At 44.3% G+C, this 19,595-nt stretch overlaps 1 protein-coding gene across 1 annotated transcript in view; it reads left to right on the top strand.

The window, feature by feature from the left end:
• The window catches only part of APIP (APAF1 interacting protein), a 39,633-nt gene that overhangs the window by 16,940 nt on the left and 3,098 nt on the right, over positions 1-19,595 (top strand). Inside the window, exons 4-6 of the mRNA XM_077462885.1 lie at positions 10,141-10,258; positions 14,155-14,290; positions 19,076-19,243. Coding sequence (XP_077319011.1) covers positions 10,141-10,258; positions 14,155-14,290; positions 19,076-19,243 — 422 coding nt within the window. The remainder of the gene's footprint in view (positions 1-10,140; positions 10,259-14,154; positions 14,291-19,075; positions 19,244-19,595) is intronic.

The raw sequence follows: 19,595 nt of genomic DNA, 5'->3' as shown, positions 1-19,595 counted from the left end.
CTCACAAATGCTGGCACTTCCGTTTTTTTAACCACTTCCATACCGCGTAAATTCCAGCACTTCTCTCCTACATGTAAAAATCATAATTCTTTTGGCTAGAAAATTACTAAGAACCCCCAAACATTTATAGAGGAAGGCATAAAACTTGGTTGCGCCAAGTTCATTAGAGCTCACTGGCTCTGGTTGCCCTTAGCCAGGGAACCCCAGGGGGTAGAACTCTGGGTAGGACCCAAAGGTTTAAGATTTAACAAAAGCACAACACCAATAGTCATAGAGTAGAGGTGTCCAACCTGTGACCCCAGAAAGTTTATCATATGGCTTGGGCCTGTCTGGGGGGACGCCAGGGATGCCATGCAAGCATAGCAGCCGCGGTGGCTGACACAGACAAGCCCGACCTACGCAGGTCTGTAGGGATGCACAGGGTGCTGTGTAAGCATATAATTATATATTGGTGCTATATAAATCCTGTAAAATAATAACAATTGACAAGCCAGGCAAATGCATGTCTGGAGGGATGCCGGGGCTGCCATGTTTACAGCAGGGGTGCCAGGTAAGAAAATGCTGCATGCCCGGATCTAGGGGGATGCTGGGGTGGGCTGCTTCCCCCCCCCCAATCAAAGCCCTCCTGCACACAACCCCCCCCCTTACCCCCCCCCCCCCCCCATACAGCACATACATAGGCTGCATTCACACTGGCGATTAGTGCCGGTGTGAATTATAGCAGCAGTTTCTCCTGCGGCTCTTAGCGGGTAGGTATGGCGTCTGGCCCCGTTCACTATAATAACAGTTCGCCAGCGCCCGGACATATTCACAGCACTTTGCACAGTCAGCGATTACCTGCAATGATCACTGCTGGAAGCACTTTGTCTCTGTGCACAGCCGCGAATCAGTGCGGCCGCCGGTGACCTGTCATCATAGTGAACGGGGGCCAGAGGCCATACCTACCCGCTGAGAGCCGCAGGAGGAGCTGCTCATCCGCTATCCTTATTGTTGTTTATCAAAAACCGTGTCAAAGATCACACTACAGTAAAACCTTGGATTGCAAGCATAATTTGTTCCGGAAACGTGCTTGTAATACAAAGCACTTGTATATCAAAGCAAATTTCCCCGTAAGAAATAATGGAAACTCAGATAATTCGTTACACAACCATTTATTCATAAGTCCTTCAGTTTATAGTCCATATAAAATATTATAGCAATGTGACCAGATTATGGAACCATAAAATGTCCATCCACACATGTAAGCCTCCACAAGGGGATTAGAAGCAAAATCCATCAGGAGCTCCAGAGTATAAAAGAGAAGAGAGGCGCCTCTAAGTGAAGCAATATGGTTACATTTAATGAAGGTACAACATTTAGCAACTCACATGGTTGATGATTAACCACTTCCAATTCTGACATTTCTCTCCTACATGTGAAAATCATAATTATTTTGTTAGAAAATTTTTTTTTTTTATAGCAGACACCCTAGGGAAAAAAATGGCGGTCGTTGCAACTTTTTATCTCGCACGGTATTTGCGCAACAATTTTTCAAACGCTTTTTGGAAAAAAACCTGTTTCATGAATTAAAAAAAATAACAAAATCGTAAAGTTAGCCCAATTTTGTTGTATAATGCGATAGATGATGTTACGCTGATAAAATAGATACCCAACTTGTCATGCTTTAAATTTGCGCACACTCGTGGAATGGCGCCAAACTTCGGTACTTAAAAATCGAAGGCGACACTTTAACAATTTTTACAGGTTACCAATCTATAGTTACAGAGGAGGTCTAGTGAACGCGGCAATACCTCACATGTGTGGTTTGAACGCCGTTTACATATGTGGGCAGGACTTACATGTGCGTTCACTTCTGAGCGTGAGCTACCAGGGACACAGGGGCGTTTTACTTTTTTTTTTTTTTTAACGCTTTCTTTTACATATTTTTTTTTTTTTATTCCTATTACAAGGAATGTAAAGATCCCTTGTAATAGGAATGGTGTGTGACAGGTCCTCTTTATGGAGAGATGTGGGGTCAACAAGACCTCACATCTCTCCTCCAGGCTGGAAAGCATGAGATCAAAAACAAAAATCCACAATCTCATGCTTACCAGTTATGATCACGGCTTTGTTTACAACCGCGGCCCAAACATGACTTCATAACATCGCACTCGGGCCTCCGGCGGTCATAGAGATGACTGGTGACCATCTGGTCACCGGAAATCTCTATGGTCGTCATCCGGCGGCGGCCGATTGTTTCTCCGGGTCCACGATGGCACAGGTAAGCCCGAAGAAGCACCAGATGGCGGCAGGAGGGGGGGAGGGGTATCCCCCTCCCCTCGCCTGTAAGAATGATCAAGCGGCAGAACTGCCACTGAAAACGAGGATATCCGAATGATGCCTGTAGCTGCAGGCATCATTCAGATATTCCCACTGAAAGTCAAAAAAGTCAAAGACGTCATATGATGTCCTTGGGCTGGAAGTGGTTAAAAGAGACACATCTAAGTAAGCAGGCATCCATGGTAAATCTGTCCACATAGACCGTCCTCCGCACCACCGGCTCTCACGGCTGTCAGTCTGCAATCGTGGCCAGGAAGACTACCCTGCAGTAGAGCGATCTGAAAGAGAGGTTGGAAGCGCTCGTGTAGCGCAGTGCGGAATGGTTGACATCGATGGCGGTGCGGACGACGGTCTATGTGGACAGCTTTACCCCGGATGCCTGCATACTTGGATGTGCTGGTTTTAATCATCAACCATGTGAGTTGATAAATGTCGTATCTCGATTAAATGTAATCATATTGCTACACTTAGAGGAGCCTCTCTTCTCTTTTATACCCCACTGTGACATGACGCTACTTGTATATCAAGACATCGCTTGTATATCAAGTCAAAATTTATTTAAAAATTTTGCTTGTCTTGCAAAACGCTCTGAAACCAATTTGCTCTCAAACCAAGGTATTTACCCTATATTTATGTTGCCCTCTTTTATTTATAATAAAAATACAAAAAAAATAAATAAAAAAATGAATTTTTTTTTACTCAGATAGGTGCATTGGGGGTTATTTACTAAAGGCAAATCCACTTTGCACTACAAGTGAACACATATTTGGCAAAACCCAAACTACCAGCAGCAACATTTCATTTTGCTTTGATTATTCCAAACTGAGAACAGTAATAAAACAGTAATGTGTTTCAGGGTCTTAACCACTTCCCGCCCAAGGTACGTCCGGAGACGTCCTTGACTTTGTGCGGGATATCTGAATGATGGGTGCAGCTACAGACATCATTCAGATATCGGCTTTTTCAGCCAGCGATTCCCTACACCAGGGATATGCAATTAGTGGACCTCCAGCTGTTGCAAAACTACAAGTCCCATCATGCCTCTGCCTCTGGGTGTCATGCTTGTGGCTGTCAGTCTTGCTATGCCTCATGGGACTTGTAGTCCTGCAACAGCTGGAGGTCCGCTAATTGCATATCCCTGCCCTACACCATAAGAATGATCATAGCGGCTGTTCCACCGCATTACCGTTCTTACGGGTGGCGAGATGGGACGCCTCCGCCTCCTTCCAGTGCTTCTACCGACACACCACTTCCATCGGTGAGTCGGAGACAGGATCCGCCAGCCCCGGATATAGAGATTTCCAGTGGATCAGATGGTCGCCGGAGTCTCTATGATTGTTCGGAGGCCGGGCGCAATGTTATGATGTCACGCCCGGCCTCTGCATTCAAACGAATGGTGCCGCCTCGGCTGGGAAGCCAAGATCGTTTATTTTAATGTTTTTTATTTCAGGCTTCCCAGCCTAGAGGTAAGATGTGGGGGTCTTATTGACCCCATATCGCACTATAAAGAGGACCAATCGTGCCATATTCCTATTACAAGGGATGTTTACATTCCTTGTAATAGGAATAAAAGTGATCAAATTTTTTTTTTTTTTTTAAAGTGTTAAACTAAAAATATAAAAGTCAAATTAACAATAAAAATAAAATAAAATTTAAAGCGCCCCTGTACCTGTTAGCTCGCACGCAGAAGCGAACACATTCGCAAGTCCCGCCCACATATGAAAACGGTGTTCAAACCACACGTGAAGTATCACTGCAAACATTTGAGTGAGAGCAATAATTCTAGCCCTAGACCTCCTCTGTAACTCAAAACATGTAACCAGTAAAAAAATTTTTAAAGCGTCACCTATGGGGATTTTTAAGTAGCGAAGTTTGGCGCCATTCCACGATCGTGTGCAATTTTGAAGCGTGACATGTTGGGTATCTATTTACTTGGCGTAACTTCATCTTTCAGATTATGAAAAAAAATTGGGCTAATTTTAATGTTTTTTTTGTTTTTGTTTTTTTAAAGCATGTTTTTTTTCCAAAAAAAAGTGTTCGAAAAATTCGCAAATCCCGTGCGTGATAAAAAGTTGCAACGACCGCCATTGTGTCTGGGTCTTTGCCAAAAAAATATATATATATAATGTTTGGGGGTTCTATGTAATTTTCTAGCAAAAATAATTATGAATGTAGGAGAGAAATGTCAGAATTGGCCTGGGTGGGAAGTGGTTAAAGTGCTTGTAAAGCCAGAATTTTTTTTTTTTTTTTTTTTTTTTTTTATCTTAATGCATTCAATGGAGGTCTCCAAACTTTTTAAACAATGGGCCAGTTTTTTTTAATCGAAAAGCAAACTTTATTGAGAAAAAAAAAGGAAAGAAACAGAAGATAACATACATAGCAGGCATACATGCGATACATCAAATAATGTGGGCCAATCTGGCCAAGGCAAACAATGGGCCTGTTTACTGTTCTTCAGACTTTAAGGGGGCCGGATGTCGGTGTCAGTGGGAGGAATAGTTTCCCATCATTGGTGTCAGTGGGATGGAATAGTACCCCATCATAGGTGTCAGTGGGATGGAATAGTACCCCATCATAGGTGTCAGTAGGAGGAATAGTACCCCATCATAGGTGTCAGTGGGATGGAATAGTACCCCATCATAGGTGTCAGTAGGAGGAATAGTACCCCATCATAGGTGTCAGTAGGAGGAATAGTACTCCATCATAGGTGTCAGTTGGAGGAATAGTACTCCATCATAGGTGTCAGTTGGAGGAATAGTACCCCATCATAGGTGTCAGTAGGAGGAATAGTACCCCATCATAGGTGTCAGTAGGAAGAATAGTACCCCATTATTGGTGTCAGTAGGTAGAATTGTGCCCCATAGCTGGTGTCAGTGGAAGGAATAGTGAGTGTCCCAAGGACTGGATAAAGGAAAGCAAAGGGCCACAGTTTGGAGGCCACTGCTTTAAGATAAACAAACCTTCTGTATGTAGCAGGCCCCTAATACTTACCTGAGCCCCATTTCGATCCAGCAATGTCCACGAGTGATTCGGCTGTCCAGGACTCTCCCTCCTGATTGGCTGAGACACGGCAGCGGTGCCATTGGCCACTGCTACTGTGAATCAAAGAAAGTTAGCCAATCAGGAGAGAGCATGGACACATGAAGCTGCGTCTTGGTTCGGGTGCCCCCATAGCAAAATACTTGTTGTGCGGGCACTCAACAGGAGGGAGGAGCCAGGAGCTGCCAACCAGGGACCCGAGAAGCGGAGGATCGTGGCTGCTCTGTGCAAATCCACTGTACAGGGCATGTAAGTATAACAGGTTTGTTATTTTTAACGAAAAAAAAATTGAGACTTTAGTATCACTTTAAGCACTCCCTATTCATCAGGGCTACAACACACAGACAAGAACACACACTGTGTTTTAATGTCTCAATTCATAAAGAGGCTGGGCATCTTTTATTGTATATTAATGAGGACAGACTTGGGACAGACTCAATCTGACATTGCAGGCAGCATAACACCTCCTCCTGAGAAACATCTACAAGGTAAGCAATATTTTGAAAAATCTTTTTTAGGCATAATGAGTGAAGAACAAACATATAGTGGGAGTTTTCTTTAATTTGACTGCAAAAGTGGCTATACGTTTGCCAAACGCCTCACGCTGATATACGCCGGCAGAAGGGCTCGTACAGGCAGAATCGCATACCTAAATGTTTCCCTTTAAGAGGTGGCCAGCAGGCGCACGTGCAGTAAGCTCCGTGAGTCGGGTCGCGGGTCCCGCAGACTCGATCGCCACGGGGATACCCGAGATCACCGCGCCTAGTGACAGTGTCACTGATCTCTGCTCTGTGTCATCGAAGCAGAGATCAGTGATGTGTCATACACAGCCCCCCCCCCCACAGTTAGAAACGCCCCAGGACACACTTAACCTCTACACTGCCACCTAGTGGTTAACCCCTTCACTGCCAGTGTCATTTACACAGGAATCAGTGCATTTGTATAGCACTGATTGCTGTATAAATGACAATGATCCCAAAAAAATTTCAAAAATGTCCGATGTGTCCGCCATAATGTCGAAGTCATGATAAAAATCGCTGATCGCCACCATTTAAAAAAAAAATAATTATTAATAAAAATGCCATAAAACTATCCCCTATTTTGTAAACGCTATAACTTTTGTACAAACCAATCAATACTTGCTTACTGTGATTTTTTTTTTTTTTACCACAAATATGTAGAAGAGTACATATCGGCCTAAACTGAGGAAAAAAAATCTTTTTTTTTAAATATAGATTTGTCGCTCTTTTTTTGTTTATAGCGCAAAAAAAAACAAAAACGCAGAGGCGATCAAATACCACCAAAAGAAAGCTCTATTTGTGGGAAAAAAAGGACATCAATTTTGTTTGGGAGCCACGTCGCACGACCGCGCAATTGTCAGTTAAAGCGGCGCAATCCCGAATCGCAAAAATTGCTGTGGTTAGGAAGGGGGTAAAGTCTTCCGGGGCTAAAGTGGTTAAAGGGTACACATCGGCTGAAAATCAGCAAGAACCGATTGTGTACAACTGTCTGTTCTACAGAAGCTGGCCTTACAACTGGCTTCTGTCAAAAGGGCATGCCGGAAAACCAGCATCCGATCAGCGCTGGTAGCCAATGGCTGCGAACGCTGATCAGTGTGGCTGGGGGGGGCTAGTCCCAGTCACAGGACCCTTATCAGAATTTAAAGGCACAGCGGGGGAGATCGCCACACTTATATCACCTATATTAGTACGCCCATCTCCTTTAACCCGCTGGGTTGAACAAAATAAAAAAAAATTCCAGTTTGGACCCCGCATTTGTCCAAGGGGGTTTTATTACCAGGGGGAGTAGTCATTGGCAGCCCAGATTTTATTTTATTTTTTTTTTATTTTTTTTATGTTTTGCTTGTTTTTGTTTTGTTTTATGCTTTTGTCTTGGCCAAATTCCAATAGAAATTATGCTAATTACCTTTTTTATTTTTTACTTTTTTTTTTTTTTTTTTTTATTTAACTGAACTCCAGCTAGATATAAAAAAAACCTCTGTTAATTACGGCCAGCAAAAGACCGATGAAAGCTTTTCATCGGAAAATGCGACCGTGTGTATGCTCCATCGGAGTTTAGCTGGCCGAATTCCCGCCCGCAAAAAATTTGAGAGCATGTTCTCAATTTTCCAGACGGAAAAACTTTCTATCGGAAATTCCGATCATGTGTATGCAATTCCGACTCGCAAAAACTCACGCATGCTCAGATTCTACGAGACGGAATCTATTGGCTACTGGCTATTGAACTTCCTTTTTCTAGTCCTGTCGTACGTGTTGTACGTCACCGCGTTCTAAACGATCAGCATTTTTTTAAAATGTTTTGCTTGTTTTTGTTTTGTTCACCTGCTTTAAACTATTAAAATCCTGAATTAGCATCCCTCCTCATTTGCATATGATGTCATTGGCGTGATACCCAGAGGATACATCAAACAAGAGGCAGGATAAAATTAGTTTGTGGTTAGCAGTTCCATTTAAAAATGTTAATTCCCAGTGACAGGTCGTGTTTAATAACGGCCTCCAGCAGTCATGTCCTATAGGAACATCCTCTCCTACTATTGTCAATGTCACAGGACGGACCCGGCGTCATCTATACTCAGTGCAAGAAACGGGCGAAAAATCCGCGGAAAGAAAATGGCATAAGGACAGCGTCTTCTATCCCCAACAATGCGGAGGGATAAATTACGGCGTGAATATTTTATAAGTAAACAGTGTTTGTCCGAGATGTGGACTGGGAGGAAGACATAAGGGGCTATATATCACTGCAGCATGTACAATGTATTATTGATGGGGTACAGAGGATGTGCCGCTTTTGTCTTGGCCAGATTCCAACAGAAATTATGCTAATTACCTTTTTTTTTTTTTTTTTTATATTTAACTGAACTCCAGCTAGACATTAAAAAAAAAGAAACCTCCGTTAATGCAGCTCTGTATCTCTAATGCCCCATACACACGATCGGAATTTCGGCCAGCAAAAGACCGATGAGAGCTTTTCATCTGAAAATGCGACCATTTGTACGCTTCATCAGAATTTAGCTGGCCAAATTCCCGCCAGCAAAAAATGTGAGAGCATGTTCTCAATTTTCCCAACGGAAAAACTTTCTATCGGAAATGCCGATCGTGTGTATGCAATTCCGAAGCTATTGGCTACTGGCTATTGCACTTCCTTTTTCTAGTCCCGTCATACGTGTTGTACGTCACCGCGTTATAAACGATCGGAATTTGGTGTGACCGTGTGCAGGCAAGACAGCTTGAGCGGAATTCCGTTGAGAAAACCATCAGAGCTTTTTCCGACCATAATTCCAATCGTGTGTACGCGGCATTAAAGTGTCACTAAACTCTGGTTTATAAAAAAAAGAATTCTATTCAACTCTATTTTTAAAGAGGAGCTGCCGTCTGCTCACATAATTAGTAATAAAAACATCTTTGCCATTCTGAAGCTTCCCTCCAACCACTGCATATTATTTTCTATATACTGTGATTCTGTACTTGCCGAATATCCTGCAGAAATCTCCCTCCACTGAGTCTGGCTGCAACCATTTTAACTGTGGGCAGCTGAAGCGGCTGCCTGTTAACTTCCTGGATTTACACAGATACACAGAGGCACACCTCCGGCTCTGCAGCTCTCATTGGCCCTCTTATGACTCACCCCTCTCCCTTCCTGGCAAACTCTCACGAGAGTGAGAGAGAGAGCTGCGCATGATGTCATGAGCCTAGGACCGTCCCACGTACATTTACTGTGGCAGGGCGGCCCTTAAGCACAAAATCACGTACCTGTACGTGATTCACGTGCACGGCTCTGGGGCGTGCGCGTGCCAGCGGGGCCACGTTCCCGCTGTGATTGGATGCAACGGTAGCCAATCAGCGGGTCCCGCAGCCACGATGGCTGCCGGCCACTCGCGAACGTTCGCTGGAGAGACAGAAGGACTAGGCAGATCGTCCTTCTGTCAGACAGGAAGAGAGACATCTGCGATTCCTGCTAATCATGAACACAGATGTCTCTTTTCCTTGAGTGTATCCACCCCCCATCCCTGACACCAACAATGGCACACTGTTCCTGCCACTGACACCAACTATGGGCATAATTCCTTCCACTGACACCAACAATGGCACACTATTCCTTCCACTGACACCAACAATGGGTCATAATTAATGACACCAACAATGGCACACTATTCCTGCCACTGACACCAACAATGGCACACTATTCCTGCCACTGACACCAACAAAGGGTCATAATTCCTGACACCAACAATGGCACACTATTCCTTCCACTGACACCAACTATAGGGCATAATTCCTGACACTGACAATAAAAACAGAGTACAGTTCCTCTCACTGATACCAACTATTTCTCCCCCTAATAACAAAGATCAGGCATTGTTTATTCCTACTGGGCACAGTCTGGCCCTCCTAATGTCTGAAGGCCAGGAAGCTGGCCCTTTCTTTAGAAAGTTTGGAGACCCCTGCTCTAAAGTAATAGAGGGGAAATCTTCCAATGGGGACACTAGTTCTGTTGACTTGGGGGGGCCCAAGGGATTCCCTTAATTTGTAGGTATTTCTTCTCACTTCCTGTTTGGCCATGTGACAGGAAGTGAAGGGAAATCCCTGAAATGGGACACAGATGATGAGAAAAAACTGACAGGGGTTATAACCCTCCCTTACTATCCAAAATGAAAAAAAAAAAAAGTTTTCCCTTTAGTTCTACTTTAGGATAAATGTAGAAGTATAGACAATTAATAATATTTCACAATAATGTTCAATCTGTGTTTGTTCTGTCCTGCAGCCGGATGATCTGTTTGTCTGTGATATCGATGAGAGAGACATCAGCTGCCCTCCACCATACAAGAATCTGAAGAAGAGTCAATGCACGCCGCTGTTCATGAACGCTTACACCTTGAGAGGTATGTGTCCTAGGAGAGCCAAAACAAAGGAACTTCCTGTCTGGGGGTCACACATTTTAAAAAGGACAAATCCATTTATACAGAAGATTTACCTTTTAACCCTTTCTCGCCCAATCCTGACATATTTCCTCTACTGCAGGGGTCAGCAACCATTAAATCTACTGGTAGATCGCGGACAGGTGACTGGTAGATCGTGGTCTGGGTTTGCTGATCCGCCATCCCAGAGCACTAAACAGAGAGCAATGCAGACTTGCTTGTAAAGTTGGAGCTGTAGTAGGGAGCAAGAGCCGCAAAAGACGATGCCTCCTCTGTAATACTCGTGTTTCGTCAGATTTGGTGACCCGTCAGAATGTGTAACGGACGTGACATTCCGTTGCCACCATCTTGCTACACCCCACACTCCTCCATAGTAAGGCTACACTGAGAAGGGGGCGAGTGGGCATCTTTTTACGCTCACCGGAGTTTTGCATTTCACGCGTTTTTTAACCACTTAAGGACCGCCTCACGCCGATGTACGTTGGCAGAATGGCACGGCGGGGCACAAGCACATACCTGTATGTTGCTTTTTAAGTGCCCAGCCATGGGTCGGGAGCGCGCAGCCGACCCGGTCCTGTGCTCGGTGACCGTGGCCGCGGGACCAGTGGACCCGATCGCCGCTGGTGTTCCGCGATCAGGTCAGAGCTGAAGAACGATTAGAGGTCTGTGTAAACAAACCTCTCCCTGTGCTTCCCTGTGTGGCTGTCACCGATCGTCTGTTCCCTTTTATAGGGAAGGACGATCAGTGATGTCACATGCCAGGCCAGGCCCCCCTACAATAAAAAAAAACACATAACATCATACATAACACCTACACTGCCCCCTAGTGGTTAACTCCTTCACTGCCAGTGTCATTTACACAGGAATCAGTGCATTTAACCGGTTCCTGAACCAGCGCACGCCGATGTACCTCAGGAGAATGGCACGGGCAGGCATATTGGCGTACAGGTACGTCCAATCTTTAATGCCGCCTGCCATGGCGAGCGCGCCGCCGGCAGCGCGCTCGCGTGCTGGTCGGGACCCGCGGACTCGATTGCCGCGGGCATACCCGCGATCGTCTCACGGGACGGCTGAACGAGGAAATGCCCCCTTCACTGCCTTACTCCTCCACAGTAAGGATACAGTAAGAAGGGGAAAGCGGACATCTTGTTACACCCACCGGAGTTTTGCATTTTACACGTATTTTTAACAGTAAACTGAGGTTATATAGTGAAATACAGGATTTAGAACTCCGTGTGAATGTTTACATGTTGAATTTTAAAAGCAGCGAACTTCTGTCAGATTAGCAAACATGTGAAATGAGCAGGGTTGCCACTGCTTTTAAAATTCAACATCTAAACAGTAAGACGGAGTTCTAAGTACTGTATTTTCCTATATAAACTCAGTTTACTGTTAAAAAAATGTGTAAAATGCTAAACTCCGGTGGGTGTAACAAGATGTCCACTTTCCCCCTTCACGGTGTATTCTTACTGTGGAGGAGTGCTGGGTGTAGCAAGATGGCAGAGACCGAACATCACTTCCGTTACAAATTCTGGCGAGTAGCCGAATCTGACGAAACGCCGGCTCCTGTCACATGCGGAGTGATACCAACTGCACTCCACCTCTTATGTTGGCTGGAGATCCCCAGAGTGGTGTCAGCATCAGGAAAGAAGATCTTGAGGTCAGTGTGAAGCAATACACTGGGCATAATAGTATAGGGCTGCTTTCACACTGATGTGCTGCGGTTTACCCACACCGCGGGTTTTAGTGCCGTGTACCTGCAGCTTTTCTGCGGGTTTGCTGCACTTAGCCATAGACTTCAATTGTATCCTGCAGGTTTGCTGCACTTTCTGAATGCAGGAGTTTTGGTGCGCTTTCAGAAAGTGCATCACACCTGCAGGATATAATAGAAGTCTATGGCAAAGCGCAGCTAACCCAGTGGGTGTATCACCTGCCATGCATGACCCATTCAAGTGGCATTGTGTTGCTTTCTCATCGCTTGCTTTAACTCCTTGGACCCCGCAGAAGCATGCAGTTGTGCTGCGCTTGCAGAGTGGCTCAATTTACTTAAACGGGTCACAATTGGCAGGCCGTAGCACCCACCAAAAGCAACGGAGGTTTAACCACTTCAGTCCCAGAAGGATTTACCCCCTTCCTGACCAAGCCCTTTTTTGCGATACGGCACTGTGTTGCTCTTAGTTGTGCGACGTCGTACCCAAACAAAATTTGACGTCCCTTTTTCCCACAAATAGAGCTTTCTTTTGGCAGTATTTGATCACCTCTGCGGCTTTTATTTCTTGCGCTATAAACCAAAAAAAGAGCGTCAATTTTGGAAAAAAAAAAGCAATATTTTTTACTTTTTGCTATAATAAATACCCCAAAAAATATATAAAAAAAAACAAATTTCTGCCACAGTTTAGGCCAATATGTATTCTTCTACATATTTTTGGTAAACAAAAAAACCTCAATAAGCGTATATTGGTTTGCGCAAAAGTTATAGAGCCTACAAAATAGGGGATAGATTTATGGCATTTTTATAAAAAAAAATTTTTATTAGTAATGGCGGCGAGCTGTGATTTTTTTTTTTATCGTGACTGCGACATTATGGCGGACACATCGGACACTTTTGACACTATTTTGGGGCCATTGTCATTTATATAGCGATCAGTGCTCTAAAAATGCACTGATTACTGTGTAAATGACACTGGCAGGGAAGGGGTTAAACACTAGGGGGAGATGAAGGGGTTAAGTGTGTCATAGGGAGTGATTCTAACTGTGGGGGGGATGGGCTACCCCTCACATGACAGCGATCACTGCTCCCGATGACAGGGAGCAGTAGATCCCTGTCATGTTGCTAGGCAGAACAGGGAGATGCCTTGTTTACAAAGGCATCTCCCCGTTCTCCCACTCTGTGACACGATCGTGGGCCCCTGGTGGACATCAAGTTCGCGGTACCTGCGGTCATGGATCACGCGGCGGGCGTGCACGCCCACAATGCCTCATCTTAAAGGGACACGTACTTGTATGCCTTTTTTTGCCCACCCGTGCCATTCTGCCAACGTATATTGGCGTGCGGTGGTCGGAAAGGGGTTAAGTGAATAGAGCTTTTCAGAAATCACTTTTCGCATTAAAACAGGCAGTGAGGAGGTGACATATCCCCCCCACTACCCTCTAAACAGTGCAGACTGCTTTTCTTGGGGGCAGCAAGGGCTGCTGCCAGTTTGTATGAGCCCTTAAAGATTTCTTACTTTTTAAGGTGATCTTTTTGTGCATGTTTAAAAAATGTTTTAAAAAAAAAATTAAAAATTAAAAAAGAACACATTATAAAGATTAGTTCTTGGCAGAGTTTTCTTTCTGTAGTTCCTCTATGAATTTTATAAAGGAAACCAGCAGGTGGAGCTGTTGTTCTTTTCTTCTAACTTTTGCCTAGGACAAGCTTATAATAGTTTCTTGCTATACATAGGGGTTGCTTTACTAAAATCGGAGAGTTAAAAATCTGGTGCAGCTGTGCATGGGAGCCAATCGGCTTCTAACTTTAAACTTGAGTACTTGAAAAGTATCAATACTTGTACTCGGTCTTAAAAAAGTGATAATGGTGCAACCTTACCAAAGAATGATACTTAGAAAGTGGATGTCTACTGACCCCCCTTCGCATTAAAGAAGAAAAAAATGTTTGGGGGGTTCTAAGTAATTTTCTAGAAAAAAATACAGATTGTAACTTGTAAACAATGGGAGTATTTGGTTTGAGTTTAAAGTCACAGATGTCAATTTTTTATTATTTTTTTGTCATCACTGGCAGGCGTTGTTTTCTCTGATTCTCTGATTTGTACTACACCTTCTGCTTCCATTTTAATCATGACATGAACGTTTTTTATTTCCAGGAGCCGGAGCCGTGATTCACACTCACTCCAAGTCCGCTGTTCTGGCCACACTGCTGTTTCCGGGGAAGGAATTCCGGATCACACACCAAGAGATGATTAAAGGAATAAAGAAAGGCAGCTCTGGAGACTATTACAGGTGAAGCCCTGATGGTGATAGACTTGGCATATTATATGCAGGATGTGGAAACTGTAAAAAGTTCTGACCAAATTAATGGGGTGGGCAACTACATGGCAAATGAAGTTCAATGTAGAAAAATGTAAAATAATGCATTTGGGTGTCAAAAATATGAATACAATCTATACACTGGGGGGAGAACCTCTGGGGGGGATCTAGGATGGAAAAGGACCTGGAGGTCCTAGTAGATGATCAGCAATGGCATACAATGCCAAGCTGCTGCTAACAAAGCAAACAGAATATTGGCATTAAAAATTGGATCAACTCCAGAGATAAAAGGATAATTCTCCCGCTCTACAAGACTCTGGTCCCGCCGCACCTGGAGTATGCTGTCCAGTTCTGGGCACCAGTCCTCAGGAAGGATGTACTGTAAATGGAGTGAGTTCAAAGAAGGGAAACAAAGTTAATAAAGGGTCTGGAGGATATTAGTTATGAGCAAAGGTTGTGAGCTCTGAACGTATTCTCTCTGTAGAAGAGACACTTGAGAGGGGATATGATTTAATTTTACAAATCCCATACTGGTGACCCCACAATAGGGATAAAACTTCTTTGCGGAAGGGAGTTTAATAAGACTCGTGGCCACTCATTAAAATGAGAAGAAAAGAGGTTTAAGCTTAATCTATGTAGAGGGTTCTTTACTGTAAGAGTGGCAAGGATGTGGAATTCCCTTCCACAGGCGGTGGTCTCAGTGGGGGTCATCGATAGTTTCAAGAAACTATTAGATAAGCACCTGAACGACCGCAACATACAGGGATATACAATGTAATGCTGACATATAATCACACACATAGGCTGGACTTGATGGATTTGTGTCTTTTTTTCAAACTCACCTACTATGTAACTATGTAATATTTATCAATCAATACGATGAAAGTTATGACTCTCTTTGCTACATTTTATGTGCCAAACTTTTTTCATAGGTATCTTTTTTCTGTAGAAATAGTTGGATTGATGCTCCGCCTGACTTCCTGTGCTCATTTTTAAATGGAACCTGTCAGCAACTAAAACTAACTAACCTTTCATCATAAGTGAAACCTTGATACCTTCTGGTTCATTTGTTTGTCTTCATACAGCTTATTGGGTAAACTGTGGCCCTGTAGCATGGAAGTCTTAGTTTTGGCAGAGTTTCCCTTTGCCACACACTCCTATTGGTCCTTCAATGTGCTGTGCAACCAAGGGAGAAGCCAGGTCGGTGTTCTATTGAGAAATGCCACCCCATTGATTAAATGCCTCTGATTGGTTACTGCACATGCGTATACCCATGTCACTCCAGCTGATATGTTGATCAGCTGACGTGATGTCAACACGCATGCGCGTTGCATCTGCGCATGCGCAGATCGTCAGAGGCATTATTCGAGGCAGTAAGCGCCGAGGGGGAATGTAATTGTCAGATTCTTCCTCGCTATTGCGGGGAGGGTTGTGGGTGTGTTTTAACTTGCCCTTAGACAGAGCCAAAACACCCTGTTTATCACACTGAACCCGCTGTGCAACAGACAGAAAACACAACATTAAAGAGGAGTTTCCATAAAAAAAAAAAAAAATTTTTTTTAATTCAGCAGCTACAAATACTGCAGCTGGTGACAGGTCCCAGATGACTGACAGGAGGGAGGGGGCAGAGCTGAGTCCTTCCTGCGCCAAGGGGAAGTGATGTCACCAGCCCAGGCACTGAAGGAGACAGAATACGAGGGACCCCCTAGCAACAGCCATTTAGAGGTGAGTTAAAAAAAAATCCAAATGTTTTTTTTTTTGTTTGTTTTTTTTTAGGAATTTTAATGATTTTTTTTATTTTTTTTGTGTACAACACCACTTTAAATACAGACAAAACCCACCCTGCAACAGCGAGGCAGAATCTGACAAGTACGTTCTCCCTCCTCTGTTTGCATAGCGTTGGATAATGCCTCCAACGATGTGCGCACGCGCTGTATTTACGCCACGCCAGCTGATCAATATATCAGCTGAAGTGACATTTGTTACTGCGCATGTGCAGACTCATCAGAGGCATTTTTTGACAGGGGGCATTTATCGGTAGAGCACCGGCCCGGAGGTTGCACATCACATTGAAGGACCAATAGGAGTGTGGCACCGATGTGTGGCTGCAGAGATCGGGGCAATGTCTCTCTGCCTGTGATTAGCCTGTGATTAGCGCAGCACTGCGCCGACTTCCTGGCGGGCTCTGCACGGGTTCCATGCGAACACGCCTAAGCTCATCCCTAGTTTGGGGTCTCATGAAGGTACATGAATGCTTGTTTAAAGTAGAACTGTGACCGGGCTATACATTTTCAGATATTTACATATTTTGCAATTATTAATTAGCTTGATAACAACAAGTCCTCACTGACCTCTGTAGCTACAGGAAGTGTGGGATCATTTATCTTCAAGGTTTAGCATAGAAACACTTTCATTTTAGCAGCTCCTCTGCTCTTCTCTGCCAGCAGTGACTTAAAGAGGTTCTAAACCCAATAAAAAATAAAAATAAAAAATCCTGTAAGACAAAGGCATAATGAGCTAGTATGCATGGCATACTTGCTCATTATGAAATACTTACCGTAGCACAAAGCCCCGCAGCAGCGCCCGCACACTGCTGAGACAACTGACATCGATGACATCATCAGTCACGGCACCGAGCTCTAAAGAAACATCACGGACGGCCGTTCCGTCAGAATGCATGTGACGATAACGTAATCGGCAGCGTATATAGTAAATATCTCCTAGACGGTACAAGTTTAGGAGATATTTACAGTACCCAGTGCTGGGGCAAGGTCATCTAGAGCCCAGGGTGACCATGCCAAATTGCACCCCCCTCCCCCCATATTTATGAGCATTATGTGTAAGCAAAAAAAACCTCCCCTTCCAAAAAAAAAATTATACTAATAAGCATGCTCAATTCCTAAGGAAGAATTCCCCCTCCTCTCAGTACAAATCCACCCCCCTCCAGAAATTGCACCTCTGAGCACAAATCTCTGCCCCCTATTACCCCAGCTCAAATTCTCTCTACCCATATGGCTCTAGCAAAAAATCCTCCCCCCCCCTACAAAAAAGTCCCCCCTCCTAGCACATATCCCCTAACCCTCAAATTACCCATCTAAGCACAAATCCTCTCCCCCACTCCAAATCCCCCCTTCCAGCACAAAGTCCCCTCCCCATTCTGGCACAAATTCCCCCCAGCACAGATACCCCCAACCATAAATCTTCTTCCCCTATCCTCCCTCCCAACACAAATCCCCCCCCCAAATCATTCCTAACACACCTCCCCATATTTGCCCTCCTAGGACATTTCTTACCCGCTTCCTCCCCCCCAAATTCCACTTCTCAACACAAATCCTCTCCCCCATCTCTTTGTGGTGCCCCCCACTTCACATGATACCACAGTGCCCAGGGCAACCGTCCCTCCTGCCCACCCCTTGTCCCGGCCCTGACAGTACCTACAGGTAAGCCTTATTATAGGCTTATCTGTAGGTACAATTAAAAAAGAAGACTTTACTTCCTCCTTAACAGCTCAGATCATGCTGTTCCTTCTACTAGCAGTAACTCCGTAGCTCACAACATCTTGCGCTCCTCTCACGGCAACGACTCAGTAGTACAGATCATCCTGCTCCTCCTTCATTCAGTGCCTCTCTTGTGAAAGAGATTACTCCATAGTACCTGCAGTTACAGAGGTCAATGAGGTCTTGTTTTAAATATTTGTAGTTATTATAAATTATTATTATAGGTACTTATATAGCGCTGTCAATTTACGCATCACTTTACATATTTATTGCACATTCACATCAGTCCCTAACTCACATTCATGCATACACATACTAGGGCCAATTTAGACAGGAGCCAATTAATCTACCTGCATGTCTTTGGAGTGTTGGAGGAAACCGGAGTACCTGGAGGAAACCCACACAGGCACAGGGAGAACATGCAAACTCTGTGCAGGTAGTGTTGTGGTTGGGGTTCAAACAAATTACTTTAGTGCTGCCAGGCAGAAGCGCTAACAACTTAGCCACTGTGCTGCCCCAAAATTCATAACGATACGTTAAAATGATTGTAAATGCAATTAAAGAAAAAACAAAAAAAAGGACAAATATGTTATACTTACCTGCTCTGTGCAATGCTTCTACACAGAGCAGTCTAAATACTCCTTTTCTGGGGTCCCGCACCAGTGCTCCTCGCAAACCCCCCCCCCACTGAGTGCCCATCATAACAATCTACTTGCTATGGGGGCACTTTCAAGCTAGACACACACAGAATGGCTCAGCCCTGCCCCTCTCTCTCCTTACCAGCTGTGACAATGGCTCCCCCTGCTGTCTCTAAGCCTATGAGGAGGGAGAAAGCTGAGAGAGCTGCTGCTCTCATGCACATTGCTGGATAGAGCCCAGGTTTGGGTAAGTATAATGGGGGGGGGGGGGGAGCTGCACAGAAAAGGTGTTTTTTTTTTTTTTTTTTTTTTTACCCTAATGCAGCAAATGCATTAAGGTAAAAAAAAAAGACTTCAGCTTTTACAACCACTTTAACATTTAAATGTCCAGGTCAAAATGGCTATAGTTTGACTTTAAATCTGTCAGTAACTAAGAGTACCTAAAATATCCTCTGAACTATATCTGATTTTCCAAGATTTCTCACTATTTCTTGTTGGGGCAGGAAGTAAGCTGGCTCACAGACAGCAGTAAGAACCCAACACAGATTCTCTCCTATCCCCAGTCCATTGAAAATCATGTTTGCTGAAGTTGCGCTCTAAAGAAATGTCACTCTTTCCTGTAGGTACGATGACCTCCTGGTGGTCCCCATCGTGGAGAACACACCGGAAGAGAAAGACCTTAAAGACCGGATGGCAAGAGCCATGACAGAATACCCGGATTCCTGCGCCGTGCTGGTGCGCCGCCATGGAGTCTACGTCTGGGGGGACACCTGGGAGAAAGCTAAGACTATGTACGTGTTTATATGAAACCATTTCACTGTGACAAGAGGAGTGACAATGTTCCTGTATTCTTAGTTATCCTAGACCAGTGATGGTGAACCTTGGCACCCCAGAGGTTTTAGAACTACATTTCCCATGATGCTCAATTACACTACAGTGTAGTTGAGCATCATGGGAAATGTAGTTCCAAAATATCTGGGGTGCCAAGGTTCGCCATCACTGTCCTAGGATAACCTGAGCGTGGCAAGGCTAGTTGTGGAAGACTGTAATAAAGTTTAAAGTGAATCTAAATCTTAAAATGGAACAAAATTCTAAGAGCGAAGATTTGCTATCTTATAGGAAACATCTAGAGATAGTTAATTG

Source organism: Lithobates pipiens, unplaced genomic scaffold, assembly GCF_037356315.1.
Source record: "Lithobates pipiens isolate NorthernLeopardFrog02 unplaced genomic scaffold, aLitPip1_a1.2 Scaffold_10, whole genome shotgun sequence".
In the NCBI taxonomy this organism is placed as follows: Eukaryota; Metazoa; Chordata; class Amphibia; order Anura; family Ranidae; genus Lithobates; species Lithobates pipiens.
Note: the sequence above shows the minus strand (reverse complement) of the source record. Positions and strands in the feature narration are given on the sequence as shown.